Raw genomic sequence first — 21,241 nt, forward strand, 5'->3', positions numbered from 1 at the left:
AAGTGACCGGTTTGGATATAGATTTCTACATCAGATGAATCACAACCTGAAAGTTGCACTGAGTATTCCTGGTTACTGAGAGCACTGATTTTGACATCAGTTTTGTAACAACTTGTACAAGTTATTTCCGGCTTTTGCAATACATTTGGATTCAGTGAAGTGTCAGATGAAGAAGCAATCACTTGCAGACTTTTTGGCTCTCCCTAAGTTAGGAACTAAAGAGCGCACCTTCCCCACGGGCAAACATGTTGCAACATAAAATGCGAATAGCTTGAAAGAAAAACAGAAGCAATAAAGGAATGGCTCTTTATGTGCCCTAGAGGAAGAGGAGAAACTGGCAAGACATTTTAAGCCAATTCAGGGAAGAGTCATTTGACACAACCATGATGACACTCATATTATTGGTTTTAAAAGTCTTGACTTGTCACGGAACGTACTTTGCTACAGATGAAACTAAATAAAAGACAAAAGAGCTTAGTACTGACAAGGAAAGACATTCACATTTAATACATGTTAATTCACATTTTTCTTACAGGACAGTTCATTCAAAGTCAGTTCTTTGAGCATGGTAAATATTTTACACCAAAAAAAAAAAAAATCAATAATGTTTGCATATACAAAAGAGAACAACTGGCAAAATTTAATCACAGTTGCTGCTCAACAGCAATTATCTCAAAGATGAACCTCTGGTAATATGTGACTACTAAGATGGTGACTCAACTGGTTCATATATGAAAACAGCTTGGCTACTATAGAATAAAATCAAATTCTGCAGCTCCTTAACTTTGCAACCACTCATGCTGCTGTCCTTATCTCTTGACTATGCTCTTGTTCTGAAATAGCACAGGGGGATTTGTCCTTTCAGGATTTCATGATGGTGTTTGCGGTCATGGGAAATCTGTATGAGAGAGAAAACATCCCACTCAGTAGCAGCAGGATGACAGCCACAATCCCAACAGGAATGGCAGCACCAGCTTCCTGCTCTGCTGGACTGGAGGGCATGTAGTAAGAAGGAGGAAAAGCTATGCTCTGGTTGTGAGTTACAGAATAGAAATTCCAGCTCACGGGAATCAGGACACACAGACCAGCAAATATGTAGAAGAAGCCACCCATCAGAAAGAAAGGGGCAATGAGGGTTTTGTGAGTGATTCCCATATACACATTTCTCAGAGCAAATATTGTAGCAGCCAGTCCCAGCAAGCCCACAAACATGGCAATCAACAGGAGACCCTGAGCTGCATAAATTTCGTGGGGGATGAAGGAGTCATAGCTACTGAATTTATGGCAGAACTGTTCTCTATAGCCGGGCGAGACGTGAAGATAACTGATGAAGCAGACTTTCCAAATCCCCACCCAGGCAATGCCAGAGGAGATGATGGTGGTGTTGTCCACATGCCACACTCTCCATTCCACAATTCCCATTGAAACTGTGCACAGGATCCAGCCTACCGTGCCCAGAGCAAAGGCAGCAAGCTGGAGGTGCGAGGTGCTGACCAGGGAGCTCATCCTCCTCTGTCACAGACACAGTTGCCATGTGAAGAGAGAGAGGCACTGCAAAGAAACAAAAAATAAAATGACAAAGGCAATTATTATTTGGGTGAATAGGTGAACCTGTCAGTGAAAAAGAGAATGTGTGTGCAGAGGGAGGATAGCAGTCATCTTTCCCCAGCTTTAATGAACTGTTGAAATTTAATATCCATGGACAAATAACATAGAAGTTTTAATTCTGTTTGGGTCATGGTATCACACGGAGGAGAAAGTTTCTGATAAGCTCCCCTTATGATCTCCTTTTTACATTCACAAAAGGAAAATTCATGGGTTTTTCCAAGTTACTGTTTTCTTTGTTAATTAACCAGTATGTTCAAAGATTCTTATACACATTACACATAATCAGGAGCCCTAGAGTTACCGGCTAGCAGGAACAAAATCTGAGAAAATCCTCAGGTCCCTGACTGTTGCAAGAGATCCTACAAAGCAGAATCTGTGCTCCTTTCTCCTGGCAGCTGATGCCGGAGCCCAGTCTGTACAGACTTCAGCTTTTGTGCTGCCTTTACCGAGAGCTGCTGGGACCAGTGTCAGACAGAAAATGTAGTTCAGAGGCATGAACAAATCCAGGCCACAAAGGCTAACAACAGCCACTGAACTTTGACCATTTTCAGGTTAATTAGCCATGAATTCATTAGCAGAAACATTTGAATTAATCAGAAATGTAACACTGTGTGGGGGCTGGAGTCTGGATATGCTGTCTTCGCTTTCCCACACTCAAACTTCATCCAAGTTTTTTTTAGTGTTTTACCTTTGCAAATCCTACTTGTTTATAAACTGCCCAGCTTCCCCAGTTTGAATCATCCTAAAACTGTGCTGGAAAACATTTTAGTCATTTAGCCTAGCAAAAGATTTAAGATTTGTTTGCTGACTGTACATTCTGAGTGCAAATTAGGGTTTAATTGTATTTTTTTCAAAAAAGAAAACAAAAAAAAGAGAAACAAATCAACACTTAACTTCCCATGTCTTTTGTACGCTTTTTTGAATACTTACAGGAAAGATTTATGATCAGTGAAGATGTGGCCTCAATTTTTTTGTGTAGATCTGACAGGTTCTGGGGATTTGTATATTTTATAAATTTTCTAAAATATCTTTTCTACTGCTCCTATTTCATTCAAGACTGGAGAAATGCTGTACCAAGTTGACTCTAATAAGACTCTAATGTGACTCTGCCACAATGTTTTGTGCACGAAACATTAAACATAAAGACTAAAGCAACAACTTTTCTATTTACTAATCTTAAGCTAAATGGATTCAGTTGGCGATACAATTTTGTTGCAAAAATCCACCCGTGGAAATCTTAAAAAAGAAATATCTTCGTAACAATATGGCCTTAAGCAGACAGTGTCCATCTTCTCATACTGGTGCCCACTACATACTTACTTCAGTCCTGAAGGTGATGCCAGCCATGAGAGGATGGGATAGAGTGATTTTTGATGCCAGACAAACACAGCAACATCTGCAATTTTATAATTTTGGCCTCCCAATTCATCTATGTATCTCCAATAGGACTGATTTCCTGTGGGATATATTAATCTCCATTATTGCAAGTGTACATTTAATCCTCTCCAGCATGGAAAATATTGCTCCAGAAGAGTCTCTTGTATTTTTATCTACTTAAATGGAAACCAATTTATAAACACTCTCAATGTGCTGTGTTATTTACAAAGTGATTATAAACCCCCCTTTCTAATTAACTGTTTTTATCAGGCATAGAGCACAGTAGCCCCACAGGACATTTTGGATGGTTTTCTTTCTGTCCCAGTTCCACATCAAAATAGCATTGTTTCTGTTCCTGTCCAGTGTTGGGAAGGTGCCAGACAGGAAAGAGCACAAGCAGAGGAGTCCTGTGCTGACTCCCTTCAGCTTCTGTTGGAATCAGTGGAGCACACAGAAGCCAAACCTGAACCACATGAAGATGCCATTTTGTGTAGAGCCCATATGTCTGTAACACTTCACATAAACATTCATTTAAACAACTTGCTGTTGATCAAGGTCATAAAAGATATGTCAGCAGGTGAATCCTTATCATCAAGAGCTTTTCAGAGTATTTTATCAGCATATAACTTCATTGGTTGAACATACCCAACTGTCTGCTCACAGAATTAAATGAGATTAAATACGATTCTGAGCCTACTATCAAACCCGTATGTGCTGACATACTTAGAATTGTGTCCAGAACTGAACTATAAAGTTAAAAATTAGGGAAAGTTCTTCTTTCCTTTAAGATTCACCAAAAAAACACACAGGGGGAAAGAATTTAAGGCTTATACAAAATTTCTGAGAACATTGGAGAATAACCAGCTATCAAATATGAGCTTTAGGTGAGTTATCAGGTGTCTAGACACACAAAAAATTGCTTATGTAGGAAATGATTCATTTTGGCTCATTTCTCCACACCCTGCCCACTGGAGCTTATTTGAACTAACCTGGTATCAGTGACTTAGAGAAAAACCAAGGTTCAAAAGAAGTACTTTTGAGATCGATGATGAAATTAAATTATAGTTCTCATACTTGTGTGTTTTGGAAAATCAAACAGAAGCCTATACTTGATGACCTCCTGGTACTGAGATTCAGCATGAAAATAAGGAACAAAAGATCAAGGTAAAATAGTTACAGGATTTTTCTTGACATATGAAAACATGTCAAAATTAAAACAAAGTTCTAGTTCATGATTCCAGTCTCTATCATTATGATAGACATCTTGCTGGTATAATGAAAAGACAACAGGTATGTATCACTTGCCAGAAGCATTGATTTTAAAGGAAGCCTTTGGGCAAAGAGGATCAGGGAAACTCCTTTTCCTCCAATTGTAGAAAGATACATTGATTTTTCAGAGCTACAGTGGCAACTATTTAAAAAAAAACCAAAACAAGAAATTTCTCTTGTAGATGCCAAATAAAACAGGGAGCGAGCTGCAGAGGGCGTCTTCCTCCAGGATTTCATCCATTCCAGCGACTCCCTAGCTGTGAGACCTCAAGAGGGAAGAAGGGAAGGAGGGAGGAAGGAAAGGAGGGAGGTGGGGTAGGTTGTAGCAGACTGGGGTTTACAGCAGCGCCTGGGTCAGGGCTTTGTCAGCTTTTGCCTCAGCTGGACTCTGAAAAAGGTCACACCTTGGGGGTGACCCTGCACAAGTGTCCATCTTCAGGAAGTGGGTGATGCAGGTACTGAACTTGGCTCAAACACCAGCAGTGCCATTCCTGTAGATTTCAAGGACAGAGGCGTCCCTTTTGGAAAGCAAGAATTTGATCTGTCACCAAGTCATCATCCACAGAAAAAAAAAAAAAAAGAAAAGAAAAGAAAAGAAAAGAAAAGAAAAGAACAACAAACCCACCCCCACCCCCCCCCCCAAATTTTTTTTTAATTAAAACTTTCGGTCCCTGTACAAATGCCCTTTTCAGCCTGCTGGGAGAAAAATGTGAAAGCTCAGTCCCTCCATCTTTGAACTATATTGGATAAAATACAGTTCAAAGCCCAGATTATATAGCAGGCTGTGGTAACTCAGCATTGACTGGTTTCATGCTTTAGTAATTATATAAATATTTTGAATTAATTTAATTAGTGTAGTAAGGTTACCTGTATGTTCTGAATAATACAACAATGTAACACAATCACTAGATGAAATGTCCTAAGGCAAATGAACTCATATTCAGTCAGCTACAGGAGATCTTCTGAGTAATTAGGTGGTGTCACTGGCATGCAGTTCTTGATTCAGGAGCTCACTCAGAGCTGCAGATTTCAGCATTCCAGCTTTGCAGACCAGCTACTTCATGGCATGGCATCAGCCTACAAAGGCAATCTGGCCAGGAGGAACAAGCTAGGTCTGTGTGGTGTCTGCGTCAGTGGATGAGAAGCATGACTGAAAACCCTTTTCACCCAAAGAAGTGAGTAGTGGTTTTGAGAGGTGGCTGCAGTGCCATCTTTCAGTATCCCATGATTTCATCCTCATTTTCATTTAAAATCTACTCAGTTCAATCCAACAACCACTCCAGCAGCTTCTGGGGATGGTCTTTGAAAAGTCTAGAAACAGTAGTTAAAAAACTGAGAGCTGCTTCTACAGACTTCTCACCTCTTTTCTCTCTTAATACATCTTTTATTTCCTTCATTTGGAAGGGCTTTCCTTCACAGATGTGTTTTTAACTAAATACCCTACTAAAGTGAAGCAAGACAGAATCATAGAATCCTTGGATGGTCTGGGTTGGAAGGAACCTTCAAGATATCTTGTTCCAATCCCCCTGCCGTGGGCAGTGGCACCTCTCACCAGACCAGGTTGCTCAGAGCTCCATCCAACCTGGCCCTGAATGCTTCAAGGGATGGCGAGTCTGCAGCTCCTCTGGGCAACCTGTTCCAGTGCCTCACCACCCTCACAGTAAAGAATTTCTTCCTATCAACTAATCTAAGACTAATCTCTTTCAGTGTGAAGCCATTCCCCTTTGTCCTATTACAGTTCCTGATGAAGAGTCCTCTCCAGGTTTTCTGTAGGCCCCCCTCAGATTCTGGAAGGCTGCTATGAGGTCTCCACACAACTTTCTCTTCTCCATGCTGAACAGCCCCAACTTTCTCAGCCTGTCTTCACAGGGGAGTGCATATTAAATGTAAATTTTCTAGCATTCAATTCAAATTTGCACAGAGAAGACAGAAGCTACTAGTGAAACATGATACATGCCAGTGTATTCATCCAAAAATAGAAACAAAGGATCCTTTTGTATTTATTGCTGATTTTTACTTAAATTAAGCATTGCACAGTGAGTAGCTCTTTTTCTTTATGAAAAGTATGTTAAACCATTGCACATGAACTTCAGGGACAGAATGAGACATGACTTTCCCACTCTCAGCTTTAAGAAACAGAGAGGACATCTGAGAGTCATGTTGACTTTCCTACAGCTGCAAGCTTGCTTCTAGGAGAAAAAAATAAAAGCAAGCTGCTCTCACAACTGCCAAGTGGTTTCACAGAGGGGATCTTGGGTCATCTGTGCATCAGGCTTACCTTTAAAAAGACTAAAATGAAATGTTGCAGTTGAATAGATCAGTTCTTTGTGGCCACAGTCCTACCTCAGCAGCAGGAAAAAACCAGAAATGGAGCTATACTTGAAATTTTGTCAAGACTTCTTTTACTTCCAGTAATTGTTAGTGATGAAAGGCTGGGGCAATGATATCAATTCTGAGGGCGGAGATACCTCATTTATACCAAATGAATTTCACTTCTGGAATTAATACAGTGTCTTCCAGAAAGCTGTTTTAATTACATTCAGTAGTCTGTATCCTTCCCTTAGGTTTCAGATCTGCTTTCTAAAATTCAACCTGCCTTAATTTCCGGAAACAATGACTTTAAAACCCTGCAGGTAAATGCAGGAGAGAAAAAAAGCTATCAAACTCTCTTAATTCATGCACTTAAATATAATTGGGCCTTTCAGGTTACTGGGTCTCAGGCTGCTACTGTGGGGGATGAGGGCCTGTGCCAGGGATGTCCAACTTGTAGTGTGGTGTAAGAGTGTGTCCCCAACCCCACAATCACCTGCAAGACTTGTCTTTAAATTCATCATTTCATATGATGGGTTGAGAGAAGGAGGCTTTCAGAGGCATTGAAGGGAGTTTGCCATTTAGCAGAAGTTCTTTAAAGGCTGGTGTGTGCTGGGTAATACATTCCCCAGCAGCAGCATCCTCTCTGCAGTATCTCTTACCCCTCTGGCACCTAAGGCACCAGGCAGAGCTGGATGGGGCAGTCATCAACACTTGGAACATAAGATCTCTGACACTGCAGGGAAATGTGAGATGGAGCTGTGTCTTATCATGGAAATTTGTGGAAGTCTTACACAAAATGCATGATCCTTGACATGATATTCAAAGACACTACTAATGCCTTAGGATCCTTGAGTTTGGATAGAAGAGAACTTCAGAAATGTTTTTTATCCTTCTGCCATCACCGTTTCAGCACAGCTGTGGCTGAAGCATAGCTTTATGTCTCAGGTCATCTACTTGCTGTGGTCCAGGCCACAAGAATTGCCACCACTGGCTGATAAATCAAGTCTATAGCTACCTTCTTCAAAAGCCATTTCAAACAGTCAGCGTGGCAGTTATTTTGTTCTATTTTCCTAGAAATAAAGTTAGCTGCATTTATTACCCATTCCTTGAATACATCTCCTTGACACTCAGTCTTGAACTCTGATATCTCATGTTTAGGTTTCAGCTGTCACTAAAATACTTTTTTTCAGTTAGAAAAGACAAACTAGTGGGGCCTGGAGTCTTAAAAGTCATTGTAGGGTATGTCCAGATTTAACTTGCCTTATGTCCCCTGTCCCTCCAAATGTCAATATCCAGTGTTATGAACTCTGCTGCTTCCATTTATTCACTGTGTTTCAAAACAAGCAAACCAAAGCAATCTTCATTTCTCTTCCATCAAGTAAGAATACACTGAAAATTACCTGTGTAAAAGTCCTTTGCTTATTTCAGGAAAATGTTTTGATTTGCTTTGATAATAGCATGAAATGAAACTGATAATTTCTATATATCCTCACTGTTTTTTCACGCTGTAATTTACTTTTCTGTGGCTGACCCCACCTTGAGCTCTTATTACATAAGGAAACATTGCAGGCTGGTAGGCAGTGAGATGGCAGTGGGATTGACCCAGCATTCAGATGACCCCATATTATCAGAGTTTCTACAGATTGTTTTGCCTCTGCCTTGAAGGGAGCTCTATTTAGAGCCAAAGTGGAACAGTTTAGAGACATTCCAGGAATGACAGCCCCTGAAAAACCAAGGCAGATAACCTGGCTGTGTTGAGATGGGATCCTTTCAGGAAGCTTCAGAAAGCAGAGGGAGCCCAAAAGCTTGCCTACTCTGGCACAGATAAAAGAGCACTAAGGGTTCAGTAGTGTAAAGAAGGCAACCACATCCAGGTCCCAGAGAACTCACACACGACTGGGAAGATGAGGGCGCTGAACACACACTTGGGGCATGGGAAGATGTCACCCAAGAGGAGACAATTTCCAGCCAAAAGAATGGGAACTAATGCTTCCTGGAGCTGCAGGAGAAATGAAGAACTCATGAAGCACCTTGGATGTCAGCCTGAAAGTGCCGCACAGGCACCCGGTTGGGAGGAAGGAGCATTCCCTGAGCCAGGGGCACGTAAGGAAGTGGCTGCTAAACGGGCAGCAGGAGACCACAAAACCTGCACACAGCAACCTGCACACAGCAACCTGCACACAGCAACCTGCTGGTGAGGTTTCCTTCACAGATGGGGGGAAGTGGGTGAAAGAAGAGCTTTCCAAAAGGATAGGAGACTATACTTGCTTCCTAGCAAGTGATAGCACAGCTAAAATAAAATAGGTTAAAAAATGTTCCAATAGAAGAGCGATGTCTGAGTCTCCCTGTCTGAACCCACTTGCCTGCCAAAAGATAGGAATTCTACTGCAGCTTGTAACCAGCTTAAAGAGAAAGTTCATGATAAACTCTTCTTATATAAAATAAGCATAAAATTATTTTTTCCAGCCCATGTTAGCAGAAATTCACTTGTTTCCACTTATTTCATGTTTTAAGCAAATATTTTTGCTTTAGATAATGCCAGGCATCACATGCATTTTTTAATTAACATTCCAATCCTACCTTTGCAAAGTTTTATAGCCTAGATGCAGCTTTATTGGACTATAGTGAACATGGTTTACTAACCAAATCTTTTGTTTAATGTAAGTCTTGCAGCAGAAAGGGAGTTTAAAAAACCCCAACAATATAGTAATTACAAAGGTCTCAGCAATATCTCTATGATTTAATGATTGAAAACTTAATTCTACAATTCCCAGTTGGGAAAGCTTTCTTTATAGAAAACAAATAAATATTTAAATCTCTCACCATCTGTTCTCTATCAGCACTTCATAATATAAGTAATATAAAAAAAAAGGGGGGGACTTACTTCTCTGAGTCTGAGAGTTGCCTAAGGCTCTGAAGTAGTGTCAGCTGGATGAAGCGAGTTCCAAGAGGGAGATGGAAAAAAATGCCCGTGCAAATTGGTCAACTTGTTAAGCTACCAAACAGGTACCTCACAGTTCCTTGTCACTCTCCCACTAAGTCAACAGATGTAGGAAGTCAGTTAATCATTAACATCTTATAAAAATATGAACGCTTTGCCATATGCCATTTATTATAATTGCTTTAAAACACTTACCAAAGCATACAGATAACTTCCATGGAAATTACAGTTTTCTGTAAGATACCCTTTCAGAAAATCTACCTTTATGATTACGTGATTTTCCAGCTTGAGACCACCATGATGCCCCAGTCTGGGGCAGCCTGAAGGACACAGAATTCCCATCTGAAAGAGAACAAAGTGATTTCATAATCCTGTCTTTTTTGTTAGATTTTTCTTCCTGTACTTATGCAACTTAAATTAGTGCAGCTCTGGAGATGAAATATAGGGGAGAAGGAGGAGTTTTTCCAAGGAGTAAATTCAAGCTGAACTGCTCTCTTGATGGACTCTATGGCTGGCAGCACCCACACTTTAGTACAAATAGTACTATTGCTATCTCAGATGCTTAAAAAAACACATACATTTTTAAAAATTATGTTATGTTTGCCTTGCTTCATGGTTTTCCCATGAATGTAAACAATGGCTCTTACAAATTGGAAGAATGTTCTTAACTCCCTTCTGCTTTCCCCTCTTTGAAGCTTATTCTAAACCCTGAGAGACTCCAAATGATGCACTGGACTCAGCTGGTTACAGAACAGGGCTAACAACGCCAACATTGTGTGTTCGATCTCTGTATGGGCCATTTCCTTGGGAGTTGGACTTGATGATCCTTGTGGGTCCCTTCCAGCTCAGAATATTCTGTGATTCTGTGACATTTCAAAGCCTGGTGTTAAAAGACAAGCAAGTTTATTTCACAGAAATACCCTGAAATGGGGAAGCCCCATTAAAAATTCTTCTCATTGTAACATACACAATGGCTGGTCATTGGCATCACTAAAGAAGACTGAAAAATGTCATTAATTCATATTCTCCTGTTTTCTGTATCACCTTTAATCCTCTCCTGCTGTATCTTGCAGCTGATGCTGGTTCACTGGTTCATTGTGCAGGTAATGCAGCCTGGCCATGACAAGAGTCTTGTCCTCTCCTGCAGGTCACCAGCCTGGGATCTTCTCTCTGGCTGCTCACAGCTGGATGGGGTTGGTTTGGTGCACAGGCAAACTCAGCTGCTCAGGCTCTGCTGTTGCGTGACAAGAAGCCCAACACACACACACCCCCCGCTGGGCTGCTGTTATCTGCCAGACTCCAGGATGTCCTCCTGACATCCTGACAGGGCTGCTGATTCACAAGGACAGCATCCTTGGGCAGTAGGCAGCTGGCAGATAGATTCCTTTTCTTGCATTTAATAACTGCATGAGACAAAATTTGCAGACAAAACCATTGCTGATTTTACACATGAAGCTGCTGCACACCCGTATTTGTCTCACCCTGCGATAGGAGGGGCGTCTCCTGCACCACTCTCAGAAGAACAATTCTTTGCTCACCAAATTCTCTATCTCTGATCTATTTCTTCTCAGTCACAAAAAAACCCCAAACCCCAAAAACCAACACAACAACAAAACCAAACCCACTGTGATGTTTTACAGATTAAACCGTACTGAAAAATAATGAGTTCAAGATATTTGTCAGCCACCATCGGTACAGTGAAGTTTAATTCAACTGGAAATCTACAGTGCTCAATCTGTGATAACAACCAGCAGCATAAGCATCATTACATTAGTGAGAAATACAATACACACAAAATGGAATGGAGGAAGATAGGAAGCAAATGACAGTACTGAGTGGTTTTTTTCTCAGTGTATGGTTATGAGTTCTATAAACATATTCCTTTTTAGTGTAATAGTGACAAATTATTAGGAAACAGATAGAAATTAACTAAGTTCCTGACTACTTAATTTAAAGGAACACATTTTAAACATAAGACTTTATTGTTCCTTGAATGCCAATGGTTAATACTTTTTGAGGCAGAAAACATTTGCTTTCTTCCTCCTATGGCCTGGGCCAAAGCACATTGAAATCAGTGGAAATAGTTCTGCTGACTTCAAAGACCTTTAGATCAAGCCCGGTCCCTTCTGTGGTTTACAATTTCATTGTTAAATACCACAGAACAGGAAATATTTGTTTCAAGTTATTTTTCCTTTTATTTGTTACACATTGAAAAACCAGCCTGAAATCAAGATGCTGTGCAAGACACATTGCCCAGCAAGTGGTACCACGTAGGCAGCTGAGAGAGCCTGTAAACAGTGTGGAGGCTCAGGTACAAGGACTTGCTCACTTTCTCTTTCTGAGACAAAGGTTACTTCTTCTAGGAAGCACAGCAGCCTCCCTGCAGCAGCTTGCCAGTCTGTGATCAGTGAATTAGGGGATTAGAGCTGGTGCATCCTCACTCTGGGTCACTCCCTGCTTGTCCTCAGCAGATCATCAGACCAGCAACTCTCCAAATCCAACACTGAACCTAAGTGTGGGCCTCTAAACCCACCGCTTGAGTCTAATAAAAGTATTTCCATAAACACCTTTCCTAACTGTTTACCTTCATGGCCAAAGTTGTCCTTTAAAACTTGGGAAATTCAGAGATGAGACAAACACCTCTACCAAACTCAACACATCTCTCATTAAGTGCTTCACAGCCCAGCAGCAGCTGACCTTCTGCCTGTTTTGCCTGGGCCTCTTCAAACACAGAAATCAGAAATACACTGTCAAGAGTACATTAAATGACACCGGAAAGCAACAACACTTAAAGGATGAGGATATGTTTGCAGAGAGTGCACAAAAACCTCACCACTACTGGGACCTCACTGTTAAGGCAAATCCCATAAAGACCCCACTGGACTCTGCACAGATAAACTCCACAGCTGTTGCGGTAACAAACACCCCAAACCCAGACAGGTTTTTGAAAGGGTTAAAACCCCCTGCACTTCATTGCACATGCCTTGGGAAGTGGGAAGAAAGCCTTCAGGAGAGGGGCTTGGGAGGCCTCCATGTAGGATGGGTCTGTGTTTCTCCGCAGATGGAGGTTGCTGGAGCTGGAGGGATGAATGAGCCACTGGAGTCTCCTTCCTGTGCCCCTAAACACAACCCTGGCACGGCTGCTCTTGTCGTAGCACAGCAGAGGGCTCAGTTGTTTAACAGCTTGGCTTTGGCTTTTAGAGTGGTTTTCACTGTCCATCCTGCCAAGTCTGGCTAATGCTGGGAGTCTGCAGCAGCCAGGCTACCCAAGGCTTGCCTCTGAAGAGGCAACCCACTGCCAGCCTCAAGGGACTCCACAAGGAAGCACTACACATTATCAGATACTCAGCTCAATCCCAAACGACACTGACCCTGTTTATAGCTGCCACAAGTGCTGCTTGTTTTTATGGTTAATCCCATTGGCTGGGAAGTTTTCTGGCTCCAGAGAACTTGCTAATAGGTTTGTTGTGATTATGTAATTGTATTTTGGGTGGCCTTGATTTCTCTTCTGTTTTGTGAAGTTCCAAATAGACATGCACAATGCTCAGACCCTATTATCCTCTGTGTTAGTTCCACTTGCCCCCAGTGCAGGTGGAATTTAAACATGTGTTTTAGCCTAAAATTACAGTGGACTCTGGCGTTATATGAGAGGGATTATACGTTATCCCTCCCAGCGAGAGAGACGGTGTTCAATGTCCAATTTAGGTACTACAAGCTAGGGAGACTGTACTTCACTCATGTCTGAACTTGCTTCCTTTCAATCTTGCACAGCCCTAATATCCCTAATAATGGTCACCTACTTTTTAGTGCTTCTTCTAGCCAAACTACATCAGAGACCTTTTTTCCAGCATCTACACCATTAGTAGTGTCCTCAGAGCCCCTGCTGACACACTAACATCCCTTTATTTTTGTTGTTAACTTTCCCTAGATTCCCTTGTAACTGAGTTAGGAGACTCACATAAACTTCCTACAAAGACTTCGACCCTTTTACTGTTGGTCAATTAAAAACCCAGGGGGAAGTAGGGACACACAAAACATGGCTGCCCAGACTATCTCCAGCATGGGCTGTTTAGACCTTTTCTTCAGAGACCAGCAACTGTAGATCCTTTGGAATGGCCTCACTATTAGTTTTTGAAGCAAAATTGAGATGACTATTGCAGGCACAAAAATTTTAAGAGGAATGATTTCACTGTGATTGTGATTCAACAAGGGGCTGATTTAAAACCAAGAAAATTTGTCTTTGGCTCAGCAAGAAATTGGTATTTTTTCCCAGAGACACAGAACACAAAAGCTGCCATGCATGAAACGAAGGGCTGCTAAAATTAGATGCACTCTTGTGGTTTGGGTAGGCTTCTGGTTATTCCCAGATACCCAAAAGTAGGTCATTCAAAGCTTAACAAAGACATTTCCCTCAGACTTGACATTTTAGAGCCAGTGGAAAAGACCACCTGATGGGAACGTTATCAACACGTCACACTGGGGTTTCACTCCGCCTTGGCAGCGTTTCTGAGAGAGCTGCAGTGCTACAACACCAGGCTTTTGCCACTTCACTGGAGCTGCTTTAGCAGCTTGTTCTTATCAGCTGTTAGAAGTGACAAGGAAATCAAATATCAATGAATTTTCATTAAAGGAAATGAAAGTAAGAGATCAATAGAAACCTTTAGCTGTTAACAGAGCATGGGGGTTTAACAGCTTTACAAAGCAACTCCCTGCACAAAAGCTGGGGCAGTATTAAAGTATTAGTTTAGGAGAACAATATGAATAGCTGGTTTCTCATTAGCTGATCATGATCTGAGGTAGGCGATCTTTAGGGTCTTTACTGACACCCGAAAAGGGTTTCTGTACCTTTGCCCCAATTTCTGGCTACTGTAATAACTAAACAATGACTGTGATCTTTCATCTGACCAGTCCCCTATTTAGATTAATGCAGTAGGAAGTAGATAGAAATATTCTGGTGACTGAGAACACAAGTAAAATAGGATACTGCAGAAAGCAAAATAGATTTCATACAAAAACCTTAACAGCCACAAGCTGGGTGCCAGTGGAGAGCAGAAGGATGCAGTTCTGTAAAGAGCTCCAGACAGGGCAAATTCCTTAAATATGTGAAGGGAAGCTGCTTTTCAAAAGCATGTTATTCCAGCATCTCCACCTCAAAGGCAGGACAGCTCTACTTTTTATCCTTGTGCTGGTCTGTCATTTACTTGGGCAGTGGGGGAAAGAAGTGCCAAACTTCCCCTGCTTTCCCTCAAAGCCTTGCTAAGCCAGCTTACAAGGCAGAGATGAAAGGTCATCAATGTTCCAGCACATGCTGGAGCTTGGGACAGTTTCAAAATGTGGGGGACAACCACCTGGGAGGTTCTGATGAAGAGGGGAATGCTTTTATGGACAGCTGAATCAGTCAGCACAGGAAAGCTGGTAGGAAACCCCAAACACAGGAGAAAAAACAAAAGCAAACTTAGTAACTCATTGAACCAGTAAAAGCAGAAGAGTTTGTGGCAGTTCCTATCGGTGCATGTGTGGAGAGGGTCTGTAATGGAAGAAAAAAAAATTGTCTCAGCCATGCTGCCTAGAGTGCTCAAGCCCCATTTGCAAGCCAAGGGCTTACAAACTCTCACCTGTTTTCCTGTTTTGCTTCCTCCAAAAGCTGTGTTATAATTACTGCTGCTCTTTTAAGACCCCTGTTGTAAAACTGTAGGCAATCTAAATATTTACTGAAGTAGTCATACCTCGGTATGAGATCATGTAATGTAAGAACAGCAAACACAAAAGGTGGATTTATAGTGACCATAAAGTTTTCATTCCCAGTTTCCTGACTTCCAGAGGCTTTATGGCCAACCTTCGCACTGCACTTTCCCCATCATTCATGACAACAGGACTGCACTCCTGACACCCTTGAACATTTGCACCTGATTTTTATTTTCATGTCTCTGTCTTGTACTCGCTGGGTCCTGACAGGACTTTCTCTGCCCAAATGAGTCTCATGCTGTATGATGCCCAATAGCACACACACCCCAACTTTTAAATCCCAGTTTTGACCAATGAGTGCTCTTTGTTACGTTATGACATATCTCTCTACTCTCTAATAATTTACATGAGTCTCTTCTCTCATTTTCCTGTCCTTTGCATTGGATATAGATTGTGGGATTAGACACAATATTTTAGAAATTTTATGAAGTTTTCAGCAATATTGCATCACAAGTTACTATGTTTCCCGTGTTCCTCTGTTTCAGGCTTTTTCCTAGAGCACAGAGCTCATGTGAACTGTTAATTCGCTGTGATCCCACACAGGTCTTGAGAGTCTGCTCTATGTGTCATTGTCCATGGGATTGCCATCATTTGCTCTTTGATTAATTGCTTTGCATGTCACCATATGAAATGCTAATTTGTTTGAACACACCCAGACTACCGATTTTTCTCTATGCAACTTTCCTCTTCATTGTTTGCCATTTATGTTGCAAACCGTGACCATTATCACTGGGTTTCAGATGTAATCATCTCTTACTGGTTTGGTGGAACTGCCCATTGCAAAAAATGCTGGTCTAAGTAACTCCACCTTTGCAAAACCAGTGTGACAATGAAGTTTACTCATCTAGGTTCTTTTCTTCCCTATGGTGTAAAAATAGGAAGAAAAGTGGTTTTTTTTTAATTTTTGAACTCTAATTGTATACAAATACACAGAGGATTTGGAGAACATAGCCTTGTAAGAATCCCTAGATCTGAAATGCCAGAGACATCTTCTGTATTAAAATCAAAAGGATTCAGCATGTGCAGGCATTTGATAAATGAAGCTGCACTTAATGCTGCACGCAACACCTCAGCTTCTAGAATTTCGTGCTGAGTTAGGGACCCAAGGCATGGATTAATCCCACTTCTGATTTCAATGCCTAAGTTAGCTTTGTCTGCCAAGAGGAGGAGGAAGTGAGGAAGGGGAAGATATTTGGGTTGAACCAAGCTCTTTCAGCAACCTTAGCTCAGCTCAGCTATAGAGGGAATCAAGGCCAATCAGGCTCTTTATTTAGGCCACTAGCCATATACCTAAACTGCGATCTAGGTGTAGCCCCCATTATATGCTGAAGAGTTGGACTCTGGTATCAGTGTCTGAACCCAGGCACCTCAGACTTGAAAAAAACCAGGACAGGAGTGGATCTGCAGCCTTTGGCACTTACACTGCAATTATACAGCATTTAAGGCTGGATTCAAAGCCTGATGTTGTATCCTGCATCTGGAGGGGACAAAAAGCTGGATGTGAGCCAGAAGAGGGGGCTTGCAGCTCAGAAAGCCAAATGCATCCCTGGGCTGCATCAAAAGCAGCATGGCCAGGGAGGTGATTGTGCCTGGAGTGCTGCATCCCACCCTGGGGTCCCCAGCACAAGAGAGATGTGGACTTCTTAAAGCAGGTCCAGAGGAAGACCTGGATGATGATCAGAAAGCTGGAACCACTCTCCTGTGGTAACAGAGTTGGGGCTCTTCAGCCTGGAGAAGAGAAGGCTCCAGGGAGACCTTCTAGCACCTCAACAGGGCCTGCAAGAGAGCTGGAGAGGAAATTCTTAAAAAGGCATCCAGTGACAGGACAAGGCTTTAAAGTGAAAAAAGGTGGGTTCAGATTAGGTATTAAAAACAAATTCTCCACTGTGAGGGTTATGAGGCACTGGAACAGGGTGCCCAGAGAAGCTGTGGATGCCCCATCCCTGGAAATGTTTGAAGACAGGTTGGATGACTGCTTGAGCAACCTGGTCTAGCAGAAGGTGTCCCTGTCTATGGCAGAAAGTCAGAACTAGGTAATTTTTAAGGTCCCTTCCAACCCAGGCCAGTCTGTGATCTGGTAGGACACTGGGGCACATTCTGGTCACACGTCTCCATGGAGTATTTCTGCTTTCAAATTCACTGATGGCCTACTATGAATTATGCAAGAAAGTCCTGGGAACAGAAACCCAAGATCCTCCACTCCCTATTTATGGCAAGGCTGAATATTTAGATCTTCAGCTTCTTGCTGTCTAAATCATGCTTTCCTGGCAGAACACAACGATCAGCTTAAAGAGGAATTGGGTATTGCTCTGCCCTCAACCACAAGCCTGGTATTAAATCGAGCTCTGAAGAGGTGGCAATTAGAAAAGCAAAATCCCAGAGAACAAGCCAGGTCACTCATTCTGTGTGCTGTGCTGTAAACACCCTCATCTCCCAGCTTGTGTGACTTCAGCATCTCAGCGTGTCCAGCTCGCTGGCCTGTTTAGTGAATTTAGGATGACCAGAGAGAAAGGATGACTTCCTCCTCAAAGGGTAACTTCCTCCAGACTTCTTAGTGCCAGAAAGCTGTTCCAGCGTCTCCTGAGCCAAGAAAGGGGTGTCACTGAATACACAGAACATGATGGTCTTACACAGCGAGACCTCAGATTCTGGAATTCTGAGTTATTCCCCATATCTTTAACTTTCAAAGATGCTTTAAGGTATTTTTACATTATAGTAACTAAAAAGTCTGCCCTATCACGTGGAGACAGAACACTTCAGCCGTGTCACGTATGGAGAAAGAAAAACAGGAAATTCATAGTCCTGAAGCACTTTACCACTGGTTTAGTTTTTCTTCCTTCAGGGCACTGATCCTTCCAGGTTTTCTTGGTTTTCACTTCCTTGTGATATGTATCACCCCATTAATAAGAGAATGACTGCTCCACCCCTTTCCAGTCAGTGTTGGCCCCTTTCGATCATCACAGCTTGTTTTCCCGTATTATCTCTGGAGGAACCATACCTGCGTGAGAAAGCTGCTGAAGCTGCAACTCCTGGGAGTGGCTATGAATAGTATTCACAGGACTCATGCCTTTCATATTTAGATACTGAGATAAACAATCTTATCTTCCTTCCATTGCTTATTATTTAGCCTGTGACTGCTCATTGTATTTATATTTCTCTGAGGCTTTGAGAAAAGACACAAGTGTAATTTATCAGTAACAAACACTGTGAAGAGCAGACAGCTGGGACGTGAAACAGATGTTGAAACTTAATGCCTGAAATAATCCTCGTCATGAAGATTTTGTTAATTCCTTTCAGGCTTTTGGACTTCACAGCTCCGCTGAAACAATGTTTTGGTAAAACTCTTGTAAGCAGACATCCGTTACCCCGTTTCCAGAACATGTGCTCCATAAGGAGCCCAGCAAATGCTGCTGTCACAAGGAACAGCAGCAAATCAACAACCCTCGGCAACGTGTGTCAGACCACAGCTTCCTCAGAGCCAGTACTGGCTCATCTTACAGAAGTTGCTTGGAATGAATAGTTTAGTTAACACAGTTGCAGCTTGGTATGCACTTAAGAAAAGCCTTTCTTTCACTAACTCCATTAAAATACAGGAACATAGACCTAAAATTCTTGACAGTTCTCACCGGGGACATGTAGCATGCAGGTCTTTTAGATGCCATTTTGCTGGAGATTTTATGTTATTGAAAGTATGTATGATTATTTTTCTGTATCTTCCACCACCCTGTATATCTTCAACTTCACAGTCACAAATCCATTTGCTTCAATTAAAATCTCTCCTGTGTCAAGACAATCATGAGCAGCAATTTAAAGTATTCCAATAAAAGATGAAATGCATTGGGAATCTGGTTGTTCTCTAGTGGCACTGTTGTAGGTTAATAAATGACACCCAGAGAGGAGGAGATACACAGAATTCCTCATTCTGCTTCACTGCAGAAGAGGTGCTGGAAATCAGCACAGATATTCTTGGTATCCACACCCATGGCAGCAGCCAGCACAAGGTAGTCAGAAGCAGCAGCAGGCAACAGGTAATGACAGTTTGTGGATACATTTCTTGTTAACTTTACCAGGAAGCAGTTTGCTGCATGGAGGAGAATTAAGAGGAAGGGAGAACACAGGCTTCACTAACACCAACGTGTTTGGCAATATGGAAGGCACATCCTAGTCACAAGGCCACCTCCGTGTGCAAAACTTAGGAGACTGCCTCCAAGACAGATATCAAAGCATCTAAAAATGAAGCCATTGTGAGGATTTTTAACATAGGAAAAAAAAAAATCTGCATTTTACTAGCCTTGTGCTCAGGAAAGGCTCAACTGCTGAGACTAAAATAAAACTCAGCCTAAGATACACAACAGCCCCACTAACCCACATGGTTACAAACAAGAAAAAGGTGTTTAATGTAGCCTGTCCTAAAGCGATACTTGCTCTGCCTGTAGGTGTGCTACTGTAGCCTGAGTGAGAATTACCTTCTGCTACTGAACTGCATCCAATTTATTTCAATTCAAAATTCCCTCTGGAATGTATTAAGTTAACCTACTTCACATGGAACAACTTTATGCATAGAAACATTACCAAAACAGTAGGTAGGAAGAATGAAACCCAAGATTTCACAGGTGAGTTGCTAATTCACATGGGTTACCCATCTTACAGTCTATGGATCATTATAATTAGTTAAGTCGCAGACTGGAACTGTGGTAAGTAAATGTGATCACCAATTTACCACTGCTGACAACTGACAATATATAATCCAGTTTAAAGATGTAATTGTTAATTTTCATAACATTCTGTGGGCATCATCTGCTCAGGTATATAGAAAAACCAATTTATCCTCTAGAAAAACCTGCACAACTGAGAAGCCCTTAATTAGAATAAGCCTTTGAAATGCCACAATAAATGACCGGACACCACTAAAACAGGAGTTGTGTTCTAGTGTGTATCATAAGGCCTTGCTAGAGCTACTGGATTGCCAACAGATTACTTCAGCTCTAAAAACTGAGTCAATTAAGTACACCAAAATTAATCACTAGAACTTGATTGGGAAAGAACATCATATGGTGACTCGTTTGAAATCTGAGGATCTCAAGTACCCCACGAGAGAAAATAAAGAGCTGAATTTCAGTTTAAAGAAAGGCAATTTTAAAAAAATTCAAGTAGTACACAAAAACTAGACTGTTACTCTCCTGGTATAATATACTCAATTATACCAGGAAAACTCACGAAAACAGGCACAAACAGGTGGGTCCATGTACAGAGAGAGGCAGAAGAAGGGTGAAAACAAGTTTAGAAAAATTCTACAAATATCCAAGTATTTTTCTTTCCCTAACTCCCTTTTCCCAGATTTTATAACGACCTTCACAGACAATTAATTTCCAGGATCAAGCCATGGGTCTATGATCTGTGGTCACCTCTACTACAAATTTGTGCATACTTGCCAGTGTTCCCCAATGAGGCAGAAGATTCTGCAGTTCATCTGAGAACCCTCATTAAACTGAAGTTTCTATGAAAGTCTCTTAGAGTTGGAGAGTTCACAAGTGATCTGTTCTTGCAAAAAATCCTGTGCACCACTGACTTAAGACATTTCCATATGAAGTATCCATTCTAAACATGGGATGAAGCTAAAACAGTAGAATTGCCCAAGCAGGAAAGCCTAAACTGCTCCCCCTGGTATGTACTCTGTAAGTGGTGAAAGACCCATTTATTTTATCGACCTCATAACACATTTTACCTTTCTGCCATCTCATATTCACACTTTTATAATACTAAATAGACATGGACACATTTCTGGTACTTGCTTACACTGGGAACTTGAGAATGATCGATTACTCAGCACATTAAATAAGCTGTGCAAAGACAACAAACTATGTCAGACCACACAGACCAACTGGCCTGGCCTGGAAAAACTCAGAGCACTGTTGACAGGCACCATGAGATGGCCAACACTGCAAAGCAAAGCAAAGCAAAGCAAAGCAAAGCAAAGCAAAGCAAAGC

General features: G+C 41.6%; 1 protein-coding gene across 2 annotated transcripts; it reads right to left on the minus strand.

The window, feature by feature from the left end:
- Positions 1–474: 474 nt before the first annotated feature.
- Positions 475–17,048, minus strand: CLDN34 (claudin 34). Of its 2 annotated transcripts, XM_042038026.1 has the most exons (3): positions 9,452–17,047; positions 2,929–3,064; positions 475–1,551 (listed from the first exon to the last, which is right to left on the minus strand). In XM_042038026.1, the coding sequence occupies exon 3, from the start codon at positions 1,504–1,506 to the stop codon at positions 862–864; it is 645 nt and encodes a 214-aa protein (XP_041893960.1). In that variant the 5' UTR covers positions 1,507–1,551; positions 2,929–3,064; positions 9,452–17,047; the 3' UTR covers positions 475–861. The 2 variants fall into 2 exon arrangements, with proteins under 2 accessions (XP_041893960.1, XP_041893969.1); XM_042038035.1 differs by lacking the exon at positions 2,929–3,064 and having other exon boundaries at positions 9,452–17,048.
- Between the last annotated feature and the right edge of the window lie 4,193 nt (positions 17,049–21,241).

This window comes from Corvus kubaryi, unplaced genomic scaffold (assembly GCF_017639235.1).
Source record: "Corvus kubaryi isolate FWS band 111438036 unplaced genomic scaffold, C.kubaryi_AGA036_p1.0 133, whole genome shotgun sequence".
NCBI classification, from domain to species: domain Eukaryota; kingdom Metazoa; phylum Chordata; class Aves; order Passeriformes; family Corvidae; genus Corvus; species Corvus kubaryi.